At 35.1% G+C, this 25710-nt stretch overlaps 1 protein-coding gene across 3 annotated transcripts; it reads right to left on the bottom strand.

Annotated features, from left to right (window-relative positions):
* Window positions 1-4099: 4099 nt before the first annotated feature.
* LOC112038095 (extra-large guanine nucleotide-binding protein 1) lies at window positions 4100-14270 on the bottom strand. Of its 3 annotated transcripts, none has more exons than XM_065777867.1 (9): window positions 14158-14269; window positions 12523-13882; window positions 12296-12433; window positions 12107-12211; window positions 11829-12014; window positions 10216-10396; window positions 9006-9247; window positions 5880-6043; window positions 4100-5111 (listed from the first exon to the last, which is right to left on the bottom strand). In XM_065777867.1, exons 2-9 carry the CDS (start codon window positions 13795-13797, stop codon window positions 4478-4480), a joined length of 2925 nt encoding a protein of 974 aa, XP_065633939.1. In that variant the 5' UTR covers window positions 13798-13882; window positions 14158-14269; the 3' UTR covers window positions 4100-4477. The 3 variants fall into 3 exon arrangements, with proteins under 3 accessions (XP_065633939.1, XP_065633940.1, XP_023926691.1); XM_065777868.1 differs by having other exon boundaries at window positions 12523-13805; XM_024070923.2 differs by having other exon boundaries at window positions 12523-14270.
* Window positions 14271-25710: the final 11440 nt, after the last annotated feature.

The raw sequence follows: 25710 nt of genomic DNA, 5'->3' as shown, positions 1-25710 counted from the left end.
GTGATGATGCATGAGTTCAAATTTGGATATGGAGCTGTTGGATTTTGCTTCTCCAAAACACCAAATGACGTTTGTGTTTGCCGCTACCCCTGTGATTGTGAATGACCATGATTTGTAATAGATTACTCTCACGAGTCATGTCCCAATCTTAAAATGTAACAGATGTTTCTAATAATAATAACATTCATAGTAAACTTCATCCATTGTTAGTCAATATCTCATATCAAATTTAAGGTTTTTCTTTAAAAAAAATTTAAATCCATGATTTACATATGTTAGTATTAACATATATAAAATGTTATACTTTTCTAACATATGCATACATAATGACATAAATGTGATTTAAAGCCTTTTATTTTGGATAAAAAGTTAGAAAATAATCATGCCATAAGACGCATATATTTTGATCTATGAGAAAGTGTGGACACTTCCTATGCTTCCCTTTAAAGGTTTATATTTTTTGTTGTAAGTCCTTCAATGGTTTATATAATTATAGGAAATATTTGTAAATATTAAAATAAAATTTGAAGTTTAGTAAACAACACATAACTAAAAAAAACATGCCTAATCTGCTCAATCCACCAAGCTAAAACCGCCCAAATTTTCAACCGGCCAGCCATTTTGTAGTTTGGTGGGTTAGTGGTGTTTTGGAAATTTTCCAATCCGCCAATGGCGGATTGGTTAAAAAAAATTCCCTCAACTTGCCCAATCTAACCCACGCACTCCCATAATCTTCCATGCTTAGAAAATTTCCAGAAGATCAAAGATCGATAGCTATGTTATTGGTTAAAATTTCAAGTTTTTGAAGTCTAAAATTATGCATAAAAAAATAAGTTTATAGATCAAATTCCAAATAACATCCAATTGGTATGAAATTTGACATACATGTTAATAATGCCTGCGTTTGGATTGCACGGTAAGTTGCGGCACGTTTTCCGTTTCACGTTTTCTCCCTTTTTTTTTTTTTTTTTTTTGGCCGGCTTTTTTACTTTGGGGGACAAAATTCACTGTGCATGTATTGTGCGTGCACTGTTCACGCACTGTTCATGCACTGTTCACGCAATATTTAATATTAAAAGTGGGTCCCACAACACTATTCACACATTTAAAAATTATTTTGCTATAGTGTTTTCAGCAACAATCAGTTTTTAGCAACTTTCAGCAACAATAAGTGCTATCCAAACAGACCCAATATTCAAAAAAACATATAATCCAATAGTTTAATTTACAAAATACGTAATCATGTTAATTTTTTTTTTTTTTAGTGAGTTGTAGTAATTAGCTACAACCATATTTGTAGCCAAACTTTGCCCTAAATAAATAAAAACTAACTCTCTAGAGTTTAGTGTAAAACAAAACCCCAATTTGATATTGTTTTATGTTAAAAAAAAGTAGCTTTAAATATGGATATATGTCATCATATGAGCAATTAACATTTTAGTTTAACAGATATTTAACCGATTACACATAAAATAATATTGTGGGGTCATAGAGCCTAGTGATATACATCCACCTTTTGTATTGGGCCTAAAGCCCATGCCGAGACCAATAATCGCATATGAAGAAGACAATGGTGATCATGGCAACCCAGGAAACCGTGCCGAGGACAACTCTATCCTCGGCTAACCAAAGCCGAGGTAGAAGAAAAGTAATTTACCAGCAAAGACAACCTTCCAAAGTACTCCAAGGAAAAAAGATAAGTACAGCAAGTAAACACATTGGAGCATGGCAGTAGAGTAATTCTAGGAAAAGCTATTACCTCCACATTAAATGCTCCACAAGTAACACTCTGGCCACTTTAATGTGAAAATAATACCTGAGCAGTGGCTTTTCAGACTCATAGCTACTACCTAAGAGCTTTGGGAGGAGGTTGATGTGACAAAGACCAACAACAGTAAATCTGACATGCACGTGTATGGTGGAGATGAATGGGGAAAGTAGTATATAAGGAAGAAGAAGCTCTGAGAAAAGTGATCGGGATTTTACCAGAGAAAACATTGCAGCAATCTGAACTAACTTCGTAACCATTGTCACTGCCACGCAAGAAATAATAAGTTGAAGTTCCTCAGATTAGTGCCAAGGATTGAATTGCTTGTCCAAGTCCATATTTGTTTTACTCATTCTTTCTTTAAATCATCTTCAACTGTTATTACACTCATCAAAACCCAGTTCTTCTATCCATTCTCTACAAATTTATTATATTGGACTTGCTGAGCTTGAATTCACTTATCCCTTAGGAATAGTGCACAAACCCAGTCCCTACAAATATCATAGGGGTTAAGTGTTACATTCAAAACTTTAAAAGTTACCAACTTACCATGGCTTTTGAGTAGAGTTATGGTATGACTTTGTGTTAAAACTTCATTCCTTCTCCTGTGTGTGTGTGTGTGTGTGTGTGTGTGTGTGTGTGTGTTTCTTTCTCAAAAAAATCTTCATTCCTTCTCCTGTGTGTGTGTGTGTGTGTGTGTGTGTGTGTGTGTGTGTGTGTGTGTGTGTGTGTGTGTGTGTGTGTGTGTGTGTGTTTCTTTCTCAAAAAAAAGTGATGTTATTGGTGAATTAAAAAGTGATGTTAACGGTAGCATGTTTACCACCTAAAATTATTGTGAAAGTGCTATAGACATTAGAGGTAGCATTACTCCTTATTTTCTTGTTATAATTACTGGTATTAAATTTGTAACCTTTTTTAAGTCAAATTTGTAACTTTTTTTTAGACAAGTCAATTTGTAACATTTAAAGCAATGAATGTATCTTTTTTTCTAGAAGGAAAATGAAAACTGTGTCTACTATGATATTTTCTGAAGAAAGAAATAAATTGGTATACCTTAACCTTAACACTTATAAATACCTTTAAGGCATTTTCCCACCACCTTACCATCACAGAGAGAGAGGAGCTTCTCAAAGTTTGCCGTATTTATAGTTTTTCTCTTGGTCAATTCTGGTGATTATTTAATCATTCGTTAATTTGTCTAAATGAATATCTATCTAGATTCTTCTCCCAAAAAAAAAAAAAAAAAAAAAAAATCTATCTAGATGAGTAATTTGGACTTAAAATTTTTAATGTCACATTCCGTTTTGAGATCTATAAAACAAATAGAACCAAGCTAAGAAAAGAAATTCAAACCATTTTTATGTAAAGTAAATGAGAAGCTTGGATTTGATTTACAAATTTTTGACAAAAAAATCACATCTTCTAAGATATATTCATACAAATTCTTACTACCACATGTAATGTTGAGTGCAGGAAATGACTTGATTATGACGGCACAAGCAGCCTGCACCAAGCCATTCCCCCTGTTCAAAAGAGTTTGAGAGACTGAAGCCTGTGATGAAGAATGTAAAGTCAAAATATGGAGTTGCTGCTCACGGATTTTGTTTCACCGTCACATATCCAAGTGACACTTGTCAGTGTCGCTACCCTTGCTAATGACTAGATTACTCTCATGTCCCAACCTTTGATATGTAATAGATTATTCTAATTATAATAAAATTCATAAAAATTCACCAAAATACCAAATGATACGTGTAAGTGTTATTCAAAAATAGCCTATTTTCAATAACTTATTTGCATAATGTGAGACAAAAAATATTAAAGACCAGCTTACTCTTTAAAAAACTGAAAGATAGATTATTGAAATAAAACTAACAAAAAATAACGTAGGAAAATAACCAAAAAGCCAGTTTGTAATCACTTCCCAAACTCACAGCAGCAGCCTCCTGATAACTACAATTTCCAATGAAAAATGTAATACAGCTGCTATTGGCATTTACCAAAGCAGCCTCGTTAAAGTGACCATATACTCCGAACTGACTCTAAAATTCTAAAGCACCAATCTTGGTAACTAATTGTAGAGAACTTGTCAAGGATCGCCTGTTTTCAGACTTAATATTGGGAGTTGGGAGGGACATGAAAATAACTAAAAAACAAAAGAATAAGGGGGATGTTTTGGTCACCTTTCAGTTAAGCTTAAGCTTAAGCCAGAAATTGTAAACCTACGTCTTCTCATATTCACCTTTATGTTGCTTCAATATAACCAAAACATTGTACTAGATTTTCTCCCCAAAAAAAAAAAAAAACATTGTACTAGAAGAGATCACAGGGTTAGCTACCATGCTACATACACCTGATGCATTTCATCTTTCTCCATTACAAATGAATATCTTGAATCTAGTTCAAAGTTGACACAGCAACATAACCATGGTATAAAACACAACAGCAAATGATTACTATATATTGACATGGAAGTCGAACATATCACGCAACTTGAGTGGCAATGAGCAAGCACGTCAATATGTGCACTATTGCTGCAAGACATTCAGACCCACACTACAGAAATGGTAATGTCAATCTCAAGAAGCAGCAAATGCCCGTGCAAGAAAATATCTCCTCTCGTCCATTTACTTGCCATTATATGTACACTGGCAAGGAAAATTCCGTACAGAAAGATGATCCATTTACAAACCTTCTCTAATTTGGATATCAATGAGAGAAGGAACTTGCCTCGGTGCTATATAGTGAATACTCACTCAAGCTAAAGTTGGCTCTCTCTTCATCCCACTTCATTATCTCCCTTGCATATTTAAGAGATGCATCAACACTATCAGGCTCCAAACCCTTCACCAGAGAAACATACAACTTCCGCCCAGTGAGAGAAGCAAAAAGTCTCTTGAACTTCACAGCAATGTAGTAGAATGCCAAATGACCCAGCGAGGGGCTGTTATTGATGTTGTTGCTGTTGAAGTTGCTGTTGCTGTTGAAGTTGCTGTTGCTTTTGCTGCTGCTGCTGGAGCGATGACGACTGGACACCGGATGAAAATCATCAAACCAGTCACATTGTGTCAAAGGTACTTGTTCCATCTTTTCCTCAAATATATCAAATTTATTCAGAATCAGAAGAAAATCCATCTGATCAAAGGTTGGATGAGTAACAATACTCTCAAATAATTTTCTGCTCTGCATCATCTTGTTAGTGATATGACCATTCCCATCAACAGAAAACTGGTCATAGTCACTAAGGGCAACACAGAAAATGACCATTCCAACATCTTCAAACATCTCTAACCACTTGCAGTTCTCTCCTAAGCCTCTTTCTTGTACTCTAATTAGCTGATACCTGAGAACCGACCACAAGGGAGAACACTTACTTTCAGTGTATGCAAGGGATGAGAACAATTTCTGTTTTCACAAATTCAATTTCTGTGGGAAGTTAAGTGCAAGCTAAACAATATAACACAGAATTTGGGATGGTCAATAGCACATGGAATTTGTTTTCTCTAATTTTACAGCATTGCTAAAGTGTCAAAGCAACATGGCATGTTAGTAGTGATGCAACAAAAGCAAACTTTCTCATCTTTTTCCATCAAAGTTTTCATATAATAAATGAATGTGAAAGACAATAACTATGTGCCTTCATTCTGTTTAGTGGTTTAAAACATGATACACCATATTTGAGGAACCATGTAGTAGATAATTTATCAACTTACACACACGTATATCCTATCGATAGACCTAACTAAAATAAATGTTGATTCCTAATAGGCAATAGTCAATGGGTCCAATTACAGAACCCAGACTAGGATGTTTTGATGAGTTAATACTCTAATAGAACTGAGACTACTTGATCATTAAAAATTAATATAAACCAGCTAATTCTATCATTGATTAGGGCATTAAAAGGCCAGCTTTCCTAATTGCACACAATAGATTGTTTAGAGAGGATCAATATCGTGTTTGCACTGCATAGGTATATGACATCTAATAATATAGTTGACACGTACTCAGGTTGATAGGGGGAAATCATTATCAAAGTTGACTTTTAGACACCCAACTAGGCATTTCTCCCATAAACATGCACCAATATGCAATGAACAATGGTACTTACCTAAGCAAAGAATCATGATGATCAGCAGCATCTATGGTATCATCAGGTGCTGGCTGGGAAAATGAGAAGTCTACACAGGCAAGCCCATTTGATGAAGTAACACCCTCAGCATGTAGGATATCCAAATTTGAAGGTTCATAGTCTGTTCTTAATATATTAACCGCCTAAATAAAAAGAAAAATAATATCAGAACCATTAACAATGAATTGAAATAGCTTTTCATATTTGCCAGGAAAAGGAACACAACAGTTGCTTGAAGAATGATGCATCAGTACAAAGTATGAACTCCATTGAGATCGCTGGACAGTTTGGCAGAAGACCGGAAAAAGAAGTGGGTAACTAATATCATTTTAAGCTTCGTTCATCAAAAGCTCAATCAGCCTCATTACAAAGCGCAAAGAAGCTGATAGTCCATATTGCTAAATGAGGTGAGTTTAAGCAACACCTGGCTCTGCTCAGTTAGGCTCAGAAATGGATGTATACCCTAGAAAACATCTTGTGAACCTTCAGTTACCTAATTTTCAAGCTAATCACTTATGTGTAGAGTACATTTCTCTACTAAGTACTATAGCAGAAATGCCAGCAGAAAGAGTGCACCCAAAAACCTTCCCATATTAATTTGAAGAGTGAGTTATTGGTGTGGACACCACAGCATTGATCAGGGCATTGCATTTGTTTTGATTTCAGCATTTTCAGTTATTTCCTTTTTTGCATTAGTTGACTCTAACTTGAAATTATGGCATTTATGATGATTGTAATTGGAAACCTATTTGAGGCCAGCAGCCAAGACATTTGGGATGGTGCATTATGGAAAATAAAGAATATTTCTGATTTTAAGTTATATGTTTTTTTTTTGATAGGTAATCAGAGAAATATTATAAAAGAGAAAAAATAAAAGTACAAGTAGTTCATGATGATGAACAACAAGATAGAAGAACCAAACAGCAAAACAAAAGAAAAGGAAATCAGAAAGCTAAATTAAGGGAAAACATAAACTCTGAAAGAGAAAGAATCAGTAAAGCCCCAACAACGAGCCCACTCAAAAAGACTACGCTGGCATAAAACCTTTAACTCATCCAACGTCTTCTCCATGTTCTCAAAGGAGCGACGATTTCGTTCCAACCAAACAGTCCACATTAAGCACCCTAGAATCAAATTCCAAATATTTGAATTGTGCTTCCCAAGCCATTGATGCCAGCAAGATAACAAACTTGCCGTCGATCTTGGCATAACCCAATGAATACCAAAAGCCTGAAGCATGAAGGACCATAAGGAATGAGTAATAGGGCAATGAATCAAAAGATGGTCTACCGACTCCCCATCACCACAACACATACAACACCGATTTACCAAAGGACGATCCCTAAGCATGAGATTATCCAAAGTGAGAATCCGATTGTGCGCAGCTGTCCACAAGAAGAAGGCTACTCGCTTAGGAATCTTTGGTTCCACACACCCTTCCAAGGAAACAAAAGATTTGGATTGCCCTGAATTTCTTGGTAATAAGATCGGGTATCAAACTTCCCATCCCCTTTGAGCTGCCAACGAAGCGTATCCCTCCTATCCCCCGAGGAATACAAGGATGGATAAGCCGAAGAAGAGAGTAAAAAACAGCTAACTCCCAATCTTCAAAAGCTCTAAAAAACCTTACGTCCCACACTCTGGAAGTACCTCCTTCTGGAGACCACAAAACCTCAGAGATACAAGCATCCTTTGCAACTGAACAGACATAGAGCTCAGTATAGAGGTCTTTTAGGGTATTATCCCCAATCCACCTATCATGCCAGAAGCGGATACGGGTGCCTTCACCCACTACAAAAGACAAATGCTTAGAAAAACTCTCCCACCCTTCATGAATGCTTCTCCAAAGACCACAACCATGAGTCCTCCTGCACACCTTCGTACACCACCCCCCATGACCCTCACCATATTTTGTGGAGATTACTCTCCGCCAAAGATGAGTAACTTCATGCCCAAAACGCCACAACCATTTCCCTAATAAAGCTTGATTAAAAGACACCACACTTCTAATCCCCAAACCACCCAATTTAATAGGTAAACACACCTTTTCCCAAGCCACCAAAGGATATTTGAAACTACCCTCAGAAGACCCCCAAAGGAAATTCCTCTGAATACGTTCCAATCTAGCAGCCATAGCTTTAGGAATAGTGAAGAGTGATAGAAAGTACGTTGGAAGACTTGAAAGAGTACTCTTTAGTAATGTGAGCCTACCACCTTTAGATAAATAGAGACGCTTCCACCCTGAAAGTTTCTTTTCCATCTTCTCCAAAATAGGATTCCAAATCGAAGCAGTCTTATAAGAAGATCCCAATGGCATTCCCAAATATTTCATAGGTAAACCCCCCACTCTACATTGAAGAATACTAGCCAATTCAACTAGATTATTCACCTCCCCAATAGGGACAATCTCACTTTCCCAACATTAACCTTCAAGCCTGTAAACACTTGAAAACAAGACATCGCCAACCTTATGGATAGCAACTGATCCCTAGAGGCATCACAAAATAAGATAGTGTCGTCTGCAAACAACAAATGAGAAATCCGCACACCAACAGAATTCACTGCTCCCACATGAAACCCCTGAATAAGGTTATTCTCCTCTGTCTTCTTCAAAATTCTGCTTAAAACCTCCATTATCAATAGAAACAAAAGAGGGGATAAAGGGTCACCTTGTCTCAACCCACGGGAACTTCCAAAGAAACCTTCAGGGGATCCATTTACCAATTCCAAAGAACTTTGGTGGTGAAGCCTAGGGTTTTCTTTGTTTTTTTTTTTTATATTCAGCCATCATGTCATGCCCCAACTCATCATTGGAATGATATTGTCTGCCTTGGTATTCCCTCACGGTGTTCAGAGGTCTCATACCAATTAGAGTCCAATGCCTCCATATAAGGCGCAGGACCTCCTCCACATGGGTGATGTGGGAGTCCACCAAGATTTGGTTCTTCCTCATCTCACCCCACTTAAGTGGTCTTTTGGCCTTTTGGGTCCCAGAGTTCAAATACCCATTCTACACCAGTTATGACTGAGAAGCATAATTGCTAAGCAAAATTTTTCATAAATTTACAAAATGAACCAGCATAGGAATATGTAGTATGATCTTACCCGCACTAAGAAATAACAGGCAACAGTTGGTAGCATTTCCAATTCACTTCGGCGATTGTATGTGGCCTGCATGGCTGAATCATTCCATAACTCCTCAACCAATGGTGCATATTCACGAGTAGCAGCTGGAAAGATAGCTTCCAAATTTCCTGACACCATAGTTTTAAGAAGCCAATCGGAGAAAGCCTTCAGCCTTGGGCCAATGGAATAAATAGTTTTCTCATCAACATTATCAGTCTTCCCTGTAATTAACCAGAAACTAGTTTCAGCACTAACATTTTACAAGAAATGTATCAATGTCTAAATGGCCCTGCCGAATCTAATTTTCTGGCATCTTTGCAGATCAGTGGCCATCATCCAGTTAATATACATCACAAACCAACTTGACTATAAGGAAGGAAACAAATTCAATCCATATATTAAAATCAACATTCCCATCTTTCAATCTAACAAGTAAAAAGCCCTTTATATTTTACATAAGATGCCAAAAAACAGTGACAGACCCAATCCTACAGTGTTTGTAAACTTTTCATATCAATAATGATCATCAATATCTTCTCCATACATATAAGTATTTTAGCACTAGTCAATCACAAGAAAACAAAAAGAAAGACATAATCATGCACCCTAAGTTGTTAATTAAATAAAAGCTTGATGTATTTGCCATAAGCCCACTTCCTACACTGAGTACCAACAACCAAAACTTAAAGCAACCAGACTTTCGATTTTTGATAATAAAAAAGAAATTTTTTTTTTGAAACCATAAATCATAATTGCAAATACATAATTTTTTAGGTTCAAGGTACAAGTAGTACAAAAATCATAATTGCAAACAATAGCTACTGCTCAATGTCAAAATTCTAACTTGTATGAGTTTCAAACTATCATATAAAGAGAGAATGCTTATAATACATGCAATGAAGCATCCTTTAAATTTGATATATGGATCAACATGTGGCAGATTAATTTTTATTTTGGAGAACTTGTTCCATTTAAAGCTAAATCTTTAAGAAAGGGGAAAAAAGAAAGGAGGAGGAAACATACTTGGAGTAGAGTTACTAAACATTATTAGAAGACTTTTATCCCACAATACAAATAGCAAAAGTGTGTAACATATATTATGCATGCATAAGCCAAAGGGCCTTTTTTTTTGGTAAGTACACAAGGCAAAGATGAGAAGGGAAAATGAGAGAGTTGATTTAACTCATACCTGAGGGATCAATTATACTACAAGCATGCTTTTTCTTAAACTCAATGAGACTTTCTTCTTCAAAACGCTCACGACCCTCAAGAAGTATACCAAGATAGCCATATACATTACTCTGAATCTTCAATTTCATAGTTTCTCTCTCTTCCTCAGAAAAAGGGACAGCTTTGTAAAGAATTTTGGCCTGAAGATGCATTAAAAACCAACATCAGATAGTTGAAAAAACATGTATTACTAGGAGCATGACTTTTGCCAGCATTTATTAAATTCATAAGTATACACACCCAATGGATCTTTAGCCCACAACCTCACCCTCCACTATTTTGGGGGCTGTATCTTTTGAGTTTTGCACTTCAGCTCATTGGCAACTTATGTCAGCATTAGTTTCTTGATAGAATTAAAAGAAAGCGTAACCGTTTTATCAAGCTTATTCACCTTATTTGGCTTATGTATAACCTTTTAAAGCTTTATTTTTTCTAGATACAGCCGTACTTTTGCCCAATTTATTCTATAAGCTAAATAAGCCAATTAATATAAGCTCTCCACCTCTCCCAAACAAACTCTAGATCCCAAATGTTTGGGCCCAATAACATGAATCCTTTTACACCCTTTAGCTTAATTTATGGCCACATACTCTGTTCATCATTTTCAAGATTCAAGTCCACAAAGTAAGAAGTTAAGATTTATGTTGCTAGCTTATATATCACAAACCTCCTTTCTAGCCTTGGGATAATCCAACAAAAAAGAATTCTATCATCACACAAACGACAAAGTACTATGTGAATCACCCACTGTTGGGAGAGGGATAAGGGGATGTTTAAGCATTTTATTATTAATACATACCATCAAACTATATCATAATGGACACTTGCCTGGAAACAAGCATATGCAACCAAAATGGATAAAGCACCAAGCGCAAAAATTGGAATTCACAAAATTCTTATAGTAAAATAAAATAAAATAATCCAAACTCAAAATTCTTCATTATGCATGATTCTGATGAATGGAAATTATAAAACTTTTATTCTCTACGAGGAATTTTCTTTTTCTGATAAGTTCTCTACAATGAAATTTACTTATCAAAAAAAGAGTTTTCTTTTCTTTTGAAGCCAATTGTCATACATATTTTATGAAATATATAAGAATGGTAATCTCAAATTTGAAGCTATGCTTTTACCATACTAAATTACATAATAACTTTAAGCAAAAATCAATATCTGTTCTCCTAGATGCAGCAGGATGAAGAGGAATTTAAATACACCACTATGAGAGAGAGAGAGAGAGAGAGAGAATTTATGAACCGCATCTGCTTCTCAAAAAACTATACCTGATTATAATATAACATCTAGAGATAAGAAAAAAACAAAATTTTATAATTGCATAACTCTCAAATGTTTAGGGCCCCTAACCAAAAATCTCTTTCAGATCACTTCTATGTGATCATAATAATTAGTTTGATACATTTGAATCTATTTATCAAAAAAAAAAAAAATTTGGATGTTCTCCAATAGAAGGGTATACAAATGCCTGAGCTATATGGCATTTATATGGCCATAATTTGATAATCTTCACATGAATAAATAGTTATGACAATAAAGGTTTACTGAGAATATCACCTGTTTAAATATGGTACTTGTCCCAGATCCATTACAGCCAACTAAGAGAATCTTCTGAAGTGATCTCTGCTCAAGGTAGTCAGGGACATTTCTGCTAAGCGAACTGCTTAGTTGTTCTCCAGAAGAATTTGAAAATTTGGAAGGAACAGGCAATGACAGGAAAGCACAAACCAATTTCGTTCCAGCCTGAAAAGTAACATATAAGATTGCTTAATTAAGGCAAACATAAATTGGATAAAGTACACAGACAGAAATACAAATTCACACACAAACCATACCTTGCCCCATATATACCCTCTTGTATTCTTCTGTCCCTCTTCTTGATATGACCCATCATCATTCACCCAAAAGTGTGGGTTACCAGCACATTGAACTCCTGACAACTGCAATAATCAACAAATTTATCTTAAATATTCCTGCACGTCAATCAGTTCCAAAAAGATTTTAGAATGTCTAGAAACTTTGACCTGTAACATCCGAAGCTCTACTTTTGTAATCTCCCGACCATTTATAAAAACTTGTGTGTTCCCATTGCTAGCATTTCGCATTATAGGACCCCCAACATTCAGGTGGGGACTAATAATTTTGGAAGGCTTTTGTCCTTCCTGTTCAATTCATAACAATGACCAAGTTCAATAACAATGCAACAAATTGAAGTAACATAGAAAATGTGTATAGGACATCATATATTCACCTTTCCCCAAAGACCAGATACTTTATCATACCAATAGTTCCCTGGTTTGAGCTTCTTTGGTGGGTTTGGGCAGTTCTGCAATAAAACCAGCTCCTCATGAGAAAGAGGTTGTCCATTCACATAAATGTACTCCGGCGGTAGCTGATTTGCTTCACACAACTTCTCAGCCCTCATTATCTGTCGAACCTCTAAGTCATTATTAAGCAGCCGCTTAAGCATCCGAGAACACTTCCCCAAATTCTCTCGTTTCGACTCATCAATCGGGTGTCCAATGCAAGTAACACATTTCCTACCTTCTGGCATCGATCCCATTGCTCTAAGCACACAATTACTACAATACTTTGCATCACAAACAATGCAAACCTCCTTTTCTGTAAACCGGTTCCCCTTAAGGCATCGATAGCATGACCCTTTCTTCCCTTTGGCTTTTTGAGTCACACCACGTTTGACAGTCTTAATCTCATCAGCCTCATATTCATCTCGACTACACCCCTCAAGACCACCATCATCATCATCATCAGATTCAGGCTCAACGTCACGAAAAGTTACGACATTTTGTCTTTTAACATCACAATTCGACTCATTATTACAATCCGTAGCCTTAACGGTAGAAACCCGAGACGAAGGATAATCCGTACTCATCAATCCTGACTCATTCGACACCCAATCCTCCTCCAATTGATTCAAATCATTCGAAACCCTCAAAACACTAGAGCTCCCAATCGACTTATTATCAAAACTATCCGAAAACTCTATCGTGCTAGAGCTCCCAGCTCCTCCTAACAACTCATGGGAATCCTCATGACTAATACACGACGAGCCCAACATCCTCGAACTATTCGCTACATCGGACAATTCACCAGACCCAGTCGAAAACTCTAACTCTAACCCACCCGAGCTACCCAACTTATCTCTCTCCTCCTCAAACCCAATCACAGAAGTGGGAGACACAGTCGCTTCAAAACCTAGCTCAACTACCTCTTCAATTCCGTTGTTTCTATCGAAGGCAATCACCGAGGTCGGAGAAACCATAGACGCCTTGAGCTCCTTGGAGAAATTCTTGCCCCGAGGATCGGGAGCTAAGAGCGGTTGCACAACCGGCATCGACAGTTTATCGGACAAGGAGACCTGAGCAACCACCGCGGCCACCGGAATCCGCTCAACGTTAATCGGAACAGCCCGGGGAAGATCGTAGGTAACCGGCGGGCCATTGTATTCCACGGCGAACGAGTACTGGCCACCGTCATCGGCGTCCGAGGTTTCCGGCGGAGACATTATTGTAGCTGCTAGTACAAAACTATAATCTAACCCTAATTTCGAATAGAATCATCTAGAGCTAATTTCTAGAACTCTCTTAACCCTATAAGATATTTAAACTTTTAGCCGAAATTCGAATGCAAAGCAAAAAAATAAAAAATTTTGCTCAAATTGAAAAACAAAAAATTGTTTAGTTTAAGATAAGAAACTAACCCTAGTGCCTATATTTTGCTTTTGGTTTATTGTGAAAAACATAAACAGGGAAAACAGGTTTTGTGAATTGTTATGAGAAGTGTGGGAAATGGGAAAGGAATTGGTACAGTTTGCGTGGAAGTAAAGTGAAAATTTTGAGGGAAGGGATTTAAAAATTTTACATACCTTTGGAATTGTAAAGAGAAAGACAAATCCTTTGGGAAATCCAAAATCCGAAATCCAAAATGAGGGAATGGTGTGGTGCTGCGCTGTGATGTGTTTGTTTTTTTTTTTTTTTTTTTTTTTTTTTTTTTTTTTTTTTTGTTTCAATTTTTTCACTTTTGGGTCGTTGGATTGAAAGGTGATAAGTGGTGGGTCCTAGTATGTAGAAAAAACTAAAAAGTAATTAGGAATGGTGAGTCTGGTGGGTGAGTGTGTGGGGTCCAAGTGATAGAGACAGTTAATGTTTTTTTTTTGACGTTGCTTATATTATCAGTATCACACGGATTTGTGGGCTATCTATATAAAGGACTAAAGGACCACGTGGACAATGTTGATGTTGCAAATGGTCCATTAGTTATGGTCTGGCTGCTGCTGCTGACTGTTGCGTTTCGATAGAGTTTTTTGATTTTTTTTTCCCTGTATTTGGAATCCGATTCCACGGGTTTTTTTTTTTTTTTCTTCTTTTTTATGATTGGTCAGGAATTAGGATCCTATCATGTACTTTGTCGCGTAAAAAGATTTTCACAATGACAAGTCGCTTGCCAGTTTGCTAATGAAATGGACGTTGCGTCCGAAGATACTGTTTATAATTTAACTAGAAAGTAAAAAAGCTCTTAATCACGAATTTTAACAAGTTTATTGTTAAAGTGTTATATCTTTTGCTTTATTCGTTTCTTTTATGTGACCAAAGAGTACAAATTTCCGCATTGAATTTAAAATGATAGTGATTTATATGTAGTTTATAGTCTCTTTTACTCGCATGGGTGGGCATTAATTGACCCGAAATAACGTTGGGTTGTTATCCAAAGGCCCAATCAAATCTTTAACACTAAGGACATATTTAATAGATTGTAATAGACATTGTAATATAATAGATATTCCTATAACATAATTATTCGATTGTTTGGTTATATTTTTATAACAATGAATAATTATTCCTTATGAATAGCTATTCTTCAAAATGAGGAATAACTATTCTTTATCAAAAATACTGAATATCTATTCATTCACCTTATCATTCACCTTATGTAATAACTTTTTAAATAAATTTCCTAAAAAGCCATTAGTTGCCACATCTTCAAAAGGAAAGAAATAAATTTTTCTTCTTGTTAATTATTAGCTCTATTTTGAACACCCTAAAATAAGTGTATTTTAGAAAATTTGACTTAAAAATAATTTAATTATACCTTTTTTTTATACTCTACTAAATTGTGGTTGCATATTCAGATTCTATTACTAAATAGTCACCAAACTAATGAACAGTAATATTTATCATTGTTATTAATACCGTTTCGGACCCCGTTTCGGTTTGTCCAGTGGAATGAAATATTTCGGTACTGGCCAATTTTGGCATACCGTTTCAGGGTGTTTCAGGGTTCTTAAAAAATAATTTATATATATTCTTGTTGAACATAAAATTGTCAATTCTAATAAATAAATAACTAAATATCAAATAATACAAATTATTTAGTCTTAACTCTTAAGTCCTAGACATCAATTTAACATCACACAATAAGAAGATTTACAAGACAATAACTAAATATCAAAAAATACAAGATTTACTCCTCTTCATCATCATCATCCATGAGAGAATGATCAAATTCATCATCAAAAGAACTCCCAAGAACTACCAACACCCATTGGACCTTTACTCTTTTTTTTCTTTTTCTTTTTTTTTTCTTTTTCTTTTTTTTTAATAATAGGCCAAATCCAGTACCGGCCAAAATTGGCCGGAATTGACCGGAATGGCCCGGAACGGCCCAAAATTTGACCTGAGGTGGAACGTGGGGTATTCCGGTACCCGTTTGCATACCGGTACAAAAAATTCCGGCCGTTCTGACCAGAACGGAACGGAATCAATAACAATGATATTTATTACATTCCAACTTAATGTATTCCTTATAATACTTATTCCTATTCTCATGTAATAATCATTATAGTGTACCAAACGTGCCCTAATAGTCATATTAAGGAAAATTCACCTGCCCACACTATTTTTCCCGATGAGAAAGTCATGTAGAGGAAAATTAGTTATAGTTGTTCGGCCGAAGAGATGCCTCGGGGAAGTCCCCCATCTAAGCATAGGCCTCAATGCATGAAATTAATTTGGAGAAAATTGCCACAATTATAGTGTCGAGGACTCGAGGGTCCACATCCTAATTATGGATTTAATATGACAAAATAGTAAACTAGACACAAACTTCCATTATGATTCTGAAAGGTGGTAGGATTGCCACAGTTATAGTGTCGAGGACTCGAGGGTCCACATCCTAATTATGGATTTAATATGACAAAATGGTAAACTAGACACAAACTTCCATTATGATTCTGAAAGGTGGTAGGATCCATGTAAAAGTGAAAGTTTCTTATCATTACAAACTAACTGATCTCATAAATATAAATAGGGCAAGATCCAAAAGAAGGGGGGTGGGGACATTGTTTGAGAGGAGATCACAAGAGAGCTAGAGAGAGGGATCAGAGAAATAGAAAAGCATCCTCCATTGTTGCATGTATATCTGGTAGCAAGAAAACCACCTCGAGTAGCCTGGTAACTGAGTTTTTTGGGCTTTAGGTTAGCTCCACCATTCGTCTTACAGGTCTTTTCCTTTTTGAACCTTCCATTGTGAGCTATTCCCTTGTTCTTACACACAAATTAGTTGTGGCTTCTGTCTAAATCAAGTTAAACGGATTCTATCCTCCACACCTATGTTTTATAAATTATCAAGATACCAACAATTTGATTTTTTTTTTTTCTTCAAAATACGTTTATATAAAACCAAAAGAAAATACTTAAATAACTATTAATCAATTTTCAAACAAAAATTTACAGTTTAGTAACAGGGAATATAGACAAAGACATGAAAGTATTAATTTAGGACTCATCTTGATCATACTATTGTTAAATATTATTTAGGATCTTGTAGGGTCAGTTTTTGCGGCCCAAGCCCAAGGAGGTATGGATTTGGAACCCTCTGAGCCCAAAACAATAAATTTTGTAGAGAGTGGGCGAAAGGGCTAGGCAAATAATGAAAATTACAGTATTAAACAGCAACACCAATGAGAGAAGTTGAATTAATGTGCTCTCGGACTAATGAGTACTCTGTCCGAAGAGAAGTTGTTCATTGATAATCAAGGGTTACAATTGCTGGAGCTACAACCATCTAAGGTACCCTTTCTCTCTCCTCTTTTTCGATCCCCCTCTATCAGAGGTACCCTTCCCTTATATAGCATTGCCTTCTTACATCTCCTCCGTCCATTTGTTCGTCATCCAGGCACCCACTTGAGTACATGTCCCATCACCCCACTTCATAAAATTGTCAATTCTAATAAATAAATAACTAAATATCAAATAATACAAATCATTTAGTCTTAACTCTTAAGTCTTAAATATCAATATAACATCAATTTAACATCACACAATAAGAAGATTTACAAGACAATAACTAAATATCAAAAAATACAAGATTTACTCATCCTCATCATCATCATCCATGAGAGAAGGATCAAATTCATCATCAAAAGAACTCCCAAGAACTACCAGCACCCATTGGACCTTTACTATTTTTTTTCTTTTTCTTTTTTCTTTTTTTTTTAATAATAGGCCAAATCCAGTACCGGCCAAAATTGGCCGGAATTGACCGGAATGGCTCGGAACGGCCCAGAATTTAACCCGAGGTGAAACGTGGGGTATTCCAGTACCGGTTTGCATACCGGTACGAAAAATTCCAGCCGTTCCGACCAGAACGGAACGGAATCAATAACAGTGATATTTATTACATTCCAACTTAATATATTCCTTATAATACTTATTCCTATTCTCATGTAATAATTATTATAGTGTATCAAACGTACCCTAATAGTCATATTAAGGAAAATTCACCTGCCCACACTATTTTTCCCAATGAGAAAGTCGTGTAGAGGAAAATTAGTTATAGTTGTTCGGCCGAAGAGATGCCTTGGGGAAGTCCCCCATCTAAGCATAGGCCTCAATGCATGAAATTAATTTGGAGAAAATTGCCACAATTATAGTGTCGAGGACTCGAGGGTCCACATCCTAATTATGGATTTAATATGACAAAATAGTAAACTAGACACAAACTTCCATTATGATTCTGAAAGGTGGTAGGATTGCCACAGTTATAGTGTCGAGGACTCGAGGGTCCACATCCTAATTATGGATTTAATATGACAAAATAGTAAACGAGACACAAACTTCCATTATGATTCTGAAAGGTGGTAGGATCCATGTAAAAGTGAAAGTTTCTTATCATTACAAACTAACTGATCTCATAAATATAAGTAGGGCAAGATCCAAAAGAAGGGGGGTGGGGACATTGTTTGAGGGGAGATCACAAGAGAGCTAGAGAGAGGGATCAGAGAAATAGAAAATCATCCTCCATTGTTGCATGTATATCTGGTAGCAAGAAAACCACCTCGAGTAGCCTGGTAACTGAGTTTTTTGGGCTTTAGGTTAGCTCCACCATTCGTCTTACAGGTCTTTTCCTTTTTGAACCTTCCATTGTGAGCTATTCTCTTGTTCTTACACACAAATTAGTTGTGGCTTCTATCTAAATCAAGTTAAACGGATTCTATCCTCCACACCTATGTTTTATAAATTATCAAGATACCAACAATTTGATTTTTTTTTCTTCAAAATATGTTTATATAAAACCAAAAGAAAATACTTAAATAACTATTAATCAATTTTCAAACAAAAATTTACAGTTTAGTAACAGGGAATATAGACAAAGACATGAAAGTATTAATTTAGGACTCATCTTGATCATACTATTGTTAAATATTATATAGGGTCTAATTCTACTTACCTAAATAATTCATCTTTTGCTAAGTAAATAGCCGGGGAAAGGGGAGTAGGGTTCGAACTCACATATTGAGCCACAAACGGAGCCAATATTAGTGGACTTTCACTCAAATCCCTAAAACAAGTTTTTTATTGCTTGATTTATAATAATGTTTTCAAAGATTTTTAATTAAATTCAAACACAGTTTTATATAATATATTTTTTTTTTGTACTTTTTTTAACCTCTTCGGATCCGAGGACGCATGACTACTCGGACATATGAGTATCTCCTCGGATGGTATACGTGCTCATCCCCAGGCGTCCCCCATTGGCGTGGGCTTCCGACTGAAGGCCTTATCTCATCGGATGAAGAGTGTTCCTCATTCAGGGCCTCGGGCCCAATAAGTTGGGCTGGGTTTTTCTCCCCCCACAGATCTAATTCTACTTACCTAAATAATTCATCTTTTGCTAAGTAAATAGCCGGGGAAAGGGGAGTAAGGTTCGAACTCACATATTGAGCCACAAACGGAGCCAATATTAGTGGACTTTCACTCAAATCCCTAAAACAAGTTTTTTATTGCTTGATTTATAATAATGTTTTCAAAGATTTTTAATTAAATTCAAACACAGTTTTATATAATATATTTTGTATTGTACTTTTTTTTTTTTTTGATAACCATATATTTTGTTTTGTGTTGTATTGTATATTTGTATTGGTCAATAGAGATGACCCCTCTTTTCTTTTTTTTTTTCTTTAGTAGAGTGATGTTACCTACACCGAAAAAAAAAAAGCATCAAATCTTTCACTCCCTCACAAGCATTCACCTCATCTAGCCCCATTGCAACACACTTGTGAGAGGGATTGAAAAATTTTGGAGCAATTTTTTGGTAGCTGTAGCATACTAGCATTTCAGTTTTCCTTGTGTTGCTGATTTGGTAAGAATTGAACCAATTACACTTACATATGCATCCTCTGATCTGTATTGTGGAAGTTTTCATGGAAAAAAAAAGGTGCTGATTTTTTATTTGGCAAGGTAAATGTTAAATTATGTTTCAACACCAAAACTAAACATTGTGGGCTCCCAAAAAAAACAATGCGTGTGTTTAAACACTAAAAACTGTAGGCTAAAAAAAAAAACAACGCGTTTAGTAAGGGTGTTTTTTACTGGAGGGCTTGAGTTACGTTACTCATTTTAGGTGTTTAATTACTGAATTTAGAAAACTCCTCTTACTATTTTTCAATTTTTAAACAACGTTGCTCAATGACACTTTTGTAAATATGTTGAAAATCACGGGCCACTTGATTATACAACACATAAACTAACTTCTCTCTCTCCTCAAATAAAAAAATATTAACTTGTCAATTTAAAAAAAAAAAAAAAAAAACACACATACACACACACATACATACCAAATACACAATTATATTTTTTTTACACACTGAAACATGTTATTTGAAATATACCAAACACATTTTTTTGCTTTATGAATACTGTAAATACGTGTTTTTACAACACTTTCTAAACCATAATTTTCACATCATTTTAAATAACGATACTAGAAATCTCCAACTAAACAAACCCTAAGCTTGCGAGCACATAGCTAATGGTAGTTTTCATAAAAAAAAAAAATGCGCTGATTTTTTATTTGGCAAGGTAAATGTTAAATTATGTTTCAACGTCAAAATCATAGCTTCTCTCATTTTATCATAAAACGTCGCACTATGACTAGAGGAATTTGGAAGAGCTGCAGCCACCATGAAATAACTCGAACCCTTTTTACTAAACTTGAGAGAAATGAAGAATAAACAAGTACACACATTTCTGGCAAACATTTTCTCTGTGAATTTTCCTTTTAGTTTTGCGGAAGACTAGAAAACCAAGATTTGTTTGGTCCCCTTTTTTTTCTAGCCAAGTATGCATTTGTCTACATAATGCATTTGTCTATATATATATATATATATTTTTTTTTTTTTTTTTTGAGAAATAATGCATTTGTCTATATAATTGCATGCTCTGCGGCTATCATTGGATGTTGATATGACAACAGGCCATAGAAAATCCCTGCCAAACACGGATGGTTCATTCTATCCATAATGCTTAATAAATAGTGCCATGTATTCTTCTTTTTCTAAGGGCTATATATCTCCACAATATTTTCACAATAAATTATAAGTGTTAAGTTGTTATTGATTTTAAATTTTTTTTTTTTTTTAGAAAGTTATTGATTCTAATTTGAGTCAACCACTTAAATTATATTTTTATCTACCAATAATAGCCATTAACAACTTACCACTTAAAATTTATTGTAAAAATATTGTAAAAATAGTAGTCCTCCTTAAAAAAATGGCAAAATATATATCAAGATCTAGAGAGGGTATTTGGTATCAAATGATACCATGTCAACGGTATCAAAATCCAATAAATGTGAGACATATAAAAAAAATAAAAAATAACTATCCTACTAACAAACGAAAAATATGTGTTAATGGGTAGTTATTTTTGTACACATGTCTCTTGTTTATTGGATTTTGATACGGATAACATGGTACCATTTGATATAAAATACTTTTCCAAGATCTGAGTGCAATTATTCTAACATGACAAAGACTAGACAAGATATGAATGAAGTTAACTGTGGGGTACAAGAATTTAAATAAAACACTTGCGCCACGTGTCATATCCATGGCCGAGGAGTCCATTGCCAAGTCGAGGAGTCCACAAGCTCGTACATTAAGGCCACGTTAGTGCCACATTGCCAGAGGAGGTCCTACTACTGAGAAAAAGTTTCGGAGAGGGGTTAGCTCTAACATGACTAAAGGGGTGGTGGCTACCTCCACATTTAATGCATTCCACCAAAACTCCTGGCTATATTTATGTGAAGTAGACCCTTGAACAGTACTACCTTGATCGCCGCAACTCACAAAGGGTTTGGGAAGGTGTCTGATGGGACAAGCACTCAAGTGGTGTACCGAACGATCAACAAATGGAAAGCTAGGATTGCCTGAAGGGAGCTATATAATGTAAGAGACCCTCCAAATGAAGGGGGGACACAGAATCAGTGGGGAGAAACACCATAGCATTAAGAATAGCAATTTTAATCAAATCTAAGAAAGAGATATTGGAGAACTACCCTCCTCAGACATTGCCAAGGAAGAATTTCTATACACCACATCTGTCTAGTCATTGTTTTTCCTTGTTCTCATATCCGCTTTAGCCCATTAGGGTCGTTGTCATTTTGTTGAAACCTAGCTTTTTAGCTTACTTTTTACAAATTTATTGTATTGGACTCTTTGAGCCTTAATCCACTCATCCTTCGGATGGGAGGACCAAAGTGCTGATTTTTTATTTGGCAAGGTAAATGTCAAATTATGTTTCAACATAATTTTATCATTTTATCATAAAACGTCACACTATGACTAGAGGAATATGGAAGAGCTGCAGCCACCATGAAATAACTCGAACCCTTTTTACTAAACTTGAGAGAAATGAAGAATAAACAAGTACACACATTTCTGGCAAACATTTTCTCTGTGAATTTTCTTTTTAGTTTTGCGGAAGACTAGAAAACCAAGATTTGTTTGGTCCCCTTTTTTTTATAGCCAAGTATGCATTTGTCTACATAATGCATTTGTCTACATAATTGCATGCTCTGCGGCTATCATTGGATGTTGATATGACACCAGGCATAGAAAATCCCTGCCAAACACGGATGTTCATTCTATCCATAATGCTTAATAAATAGTACCATGTATTCCTCTTTTTCTAAGCACCAGCAAAAAAAATATATATGTATATATATATATGTGTGTGTGTGTGTGTGTGAGAGAGAGACATGTCAAAAAAAAAAAAAAAAAAACCTATCCCACTAACAAATGAAAAACATGTGTTAATGGGTAGTTATTTTTACACACATGTCTTTTGTTTATTGGATTTTGATACAGATAACGTGGTACAATTTGATATAAAATATTTTTTTCCAAGATTTGAGTGCAATTATTCTAACATGACAGAGACTAGACAAGATATGAATGAAGTTAACCTTTGTCTATCCTAACTCCGAAGACTAAGAGACTATTTGGTTAGGGTGTTTGAACAACAGTTTTCGATATTTAAACACTGAAAACTGTGGGCTCCAAAAAGACAACGCGTGTTTTTAAATACTAAAAACTGTGGCTCCAAAAAAAACAACGCGTTTGGTAAGGGTGTTTTTTTTATTGAAGTGTTTGAGTTACATTGCTTATTTTAGGGTGTTTAAACACTGAATTTAGAAAATTCTTCTTACCAATTTTCGGTTTTTAAACAACGTTGCTCAATGACACTTTTGTAAATATGTTGAAAACCATGGAGCCCACTTGATTAGACAACACATAAATTGACTTCTCTCTCCCCTTAAATTAAAAAAAATAATAATAATTTGTATTGTGGTTCAATTTAAAAAAAAAAAAAACACACACACACACACACCAAACACACAATTATGTCTTTTCACACACTAAAACATGTTATTTGAAACATTGTACTAAACACATTTTATGTTTTATGAATACTGTAAATATGTGTTTTTACAACATTTTTTAAACCACAATTTTTACATTATTTTAAATAATGATACTAGAAATCTCCAACCGAACAAGCCCTAAGCTTGCAGGCACATAGCTTATGGAAGTTTTTGTTATATAAATATTAGTTCTTCATCATCTTCGTAAATGTCAGCAAATAGATTTGACTAGAGGTACCGGAGGTGTTTCCACCGAATGAGAGAGAAAAGGTACTGGACAGAGGTGCTGTGCTGCTAATGCCATCACGTACGTATCTTTCTTTCATTGGAAACTTTGAAGTAACTACAATAATAACCAATTAACCTTTAACCTTTTTATTCGAATTTAAAAGTTGCGTATAAACCATTAAACCCCCTAAACGGCTTGATTAATCAATAGATTCAATATTTGTTTCAGGCAGTTTTTTTGCAAGATGGAAATTCTACTCTAACCTAATCTAAGTGTATATGTGTGCGAAACTATTTCCTACAGACTTAAACCCCGATCCTTGCTCTCCACACCCCATAAGCATTTAATACTTGTAGAATGACCATCGCGCCGAGAGTGCGTGGTGGTGTTTCAGGGAGTTAATTAGTCAAGATTCAAATCACAATAGTTAATATGGATAAACACACTTACAAGTTACAACAAGAATCATAAACACACACACAGAGACACTAAAGCAGTGTTTGGATACAGCGTTTTACGCATTTCCAACATATGCGTTTTCTCTTCCTTTTTTTTTTTTTTTCAAGTCATGATTGTTGACTTTCCCATGAACAGTGCATACCAGTGGGTCCCGTGCACTGTTCACAGGACCCACAAACTTCACTTTTCAGCAATTTTTTCATTAAAAATAAGTCCCACGGTATTATTCATACATTTAAAAATTATTTTGTTACAGTGTTTTCAATTTTTAATTTTCATCTGAATCCAAACGGACCCTAAATTTAGCAACAATTTCCTTGGACTAAAATCATAGACTACCCTAAATTCTCTGATCTATAAACAAAATTATGCCTTCATATCTTAACTAGCACGTATTTTTTTACACCCCCCCCCCCCCCCCCAAAAAAAAGCTTTGAGAAAAAAAAAATGATGAATTAATGACTATGGATGAGAGAAAAAAAATGATAAATGCAAAAACCAAACAATTTGACACAGAAATAATACCTTTAGTTTCAAACTACTTAATAGCATGTTTCACTCAAGAAAACTACAAGAGAGAGTATAGTTTGTTTCCCGTTTTCTTAGCTATATAGTACCTAAACGTACATACATAGCTAGCCTCCATTTTTTTTTTTTTAATTTTTATAACTGAAATTAGTAAAATAACTAATGAAAATCAAATAAAAAGAAATGAAACTATATATTTTTCAATCTCAATGTTTAAGCATTTTATAGTCAAGAAAACATAATCATTAATAAGATTGATTTTAAACAATTATTTTATTTTAAAAAAAATTAATTCAGAAGACAAAGTGTGAAGGGATGGGGCACATTGACATACTAGTGGTTGATGTCTTCAATTCAATAATATCACTTAATTTAATGTATTTATTAACATTTTTTTTAAGAGGGGGCCGTTGGTGTGGTTAGTTGGTCATTTCCATTTTTAAGTCATCTTGGATTAACATAAGTCTTTTAAATTATAAATAAAATAAAAATAAAAATAAAAAGAGGGATTACCATAAGTCTTGAGCGGGGTTAGGTGTAATTTTCGGAAGTCTAAAATTTAAAATTCAAAGACATATTCTATGTTTTTTTTTTTTTTTTAAATATAATTACTATTTAAAACATTTATACTATAGGGAAAAACAAATTAGGGCCAAGAACATGGCCCCCGGTCTAAATATGGGTACGTCCTTGACATATACAAAGACAACATAAGATCATGAAGTGAATGCCCTTAAAAGGTAAAAACACTCTGGAGGCAAGCCATAATCAATAAATCCATTATAGAAAATTGTTGTGATATAAATTTTACTCACAAGACTTCTATATAGGGATGGCAATGGGGCGGGGTAACATTATGGACAATACCATATAATGTTACCTGTTCACATTATAGAAAATTGTTGTAGATGGGTAACATTATTTAGTATTGTCCATATTTGTAATTCAGTAGAGATGAAGCCATTCACAAACCAATTGGGACCATAGGCACCACCCAAC

This window comes from Quercus suber, unplaced genomic scaffold, assembly GCF_002906115.3.
Source record: "Quercus suber isolate HL8 unplaced genomic scaffold, Cork oak 2.0 scaffold_166, whole genome shotgun sequence".
Classification (NCBI taxonomy): domain Eukaryota; kingdom Viridiplantae; phylum Streptophyta; class Magnoliopsida; order Fagales; family Fagaceae; genus Quercus; species Quercus suber.
The sequence above is the reverse complement of the archived record's forward strand: the minus strand, read 5'-3'. Positions and strand labels throughout refer to the sequence as shown.

What these genes read in the sequence shown, in the direction of transcription:
- LOC112038095 (XM_024070923.2), bottom strand. Translation starts at nt 13,797, where the DNA reads ATGTCTCCGCCGGAAACCTCGGACGCCGATGACGGTGGCCAGTACTCG. An exon ending in TAGAGCTTCGGATGTTACAG is followed by an intron (nt 12,212 to 12,295) that starts GTCAAAGTTTCT and finishes TGATTATTGCAG; the next exon opens with TTGTCAGGAGTTCAATGTGC. An exon ending in CCTGTTATTTCTTAGTGCGG is followed by an intron (nt 6,044 to 9,005) that starts GTAAGATCATAC and finishes CTTTTTATTTAG; the next exon opens with GCGGTTAATATATTAAGAAC.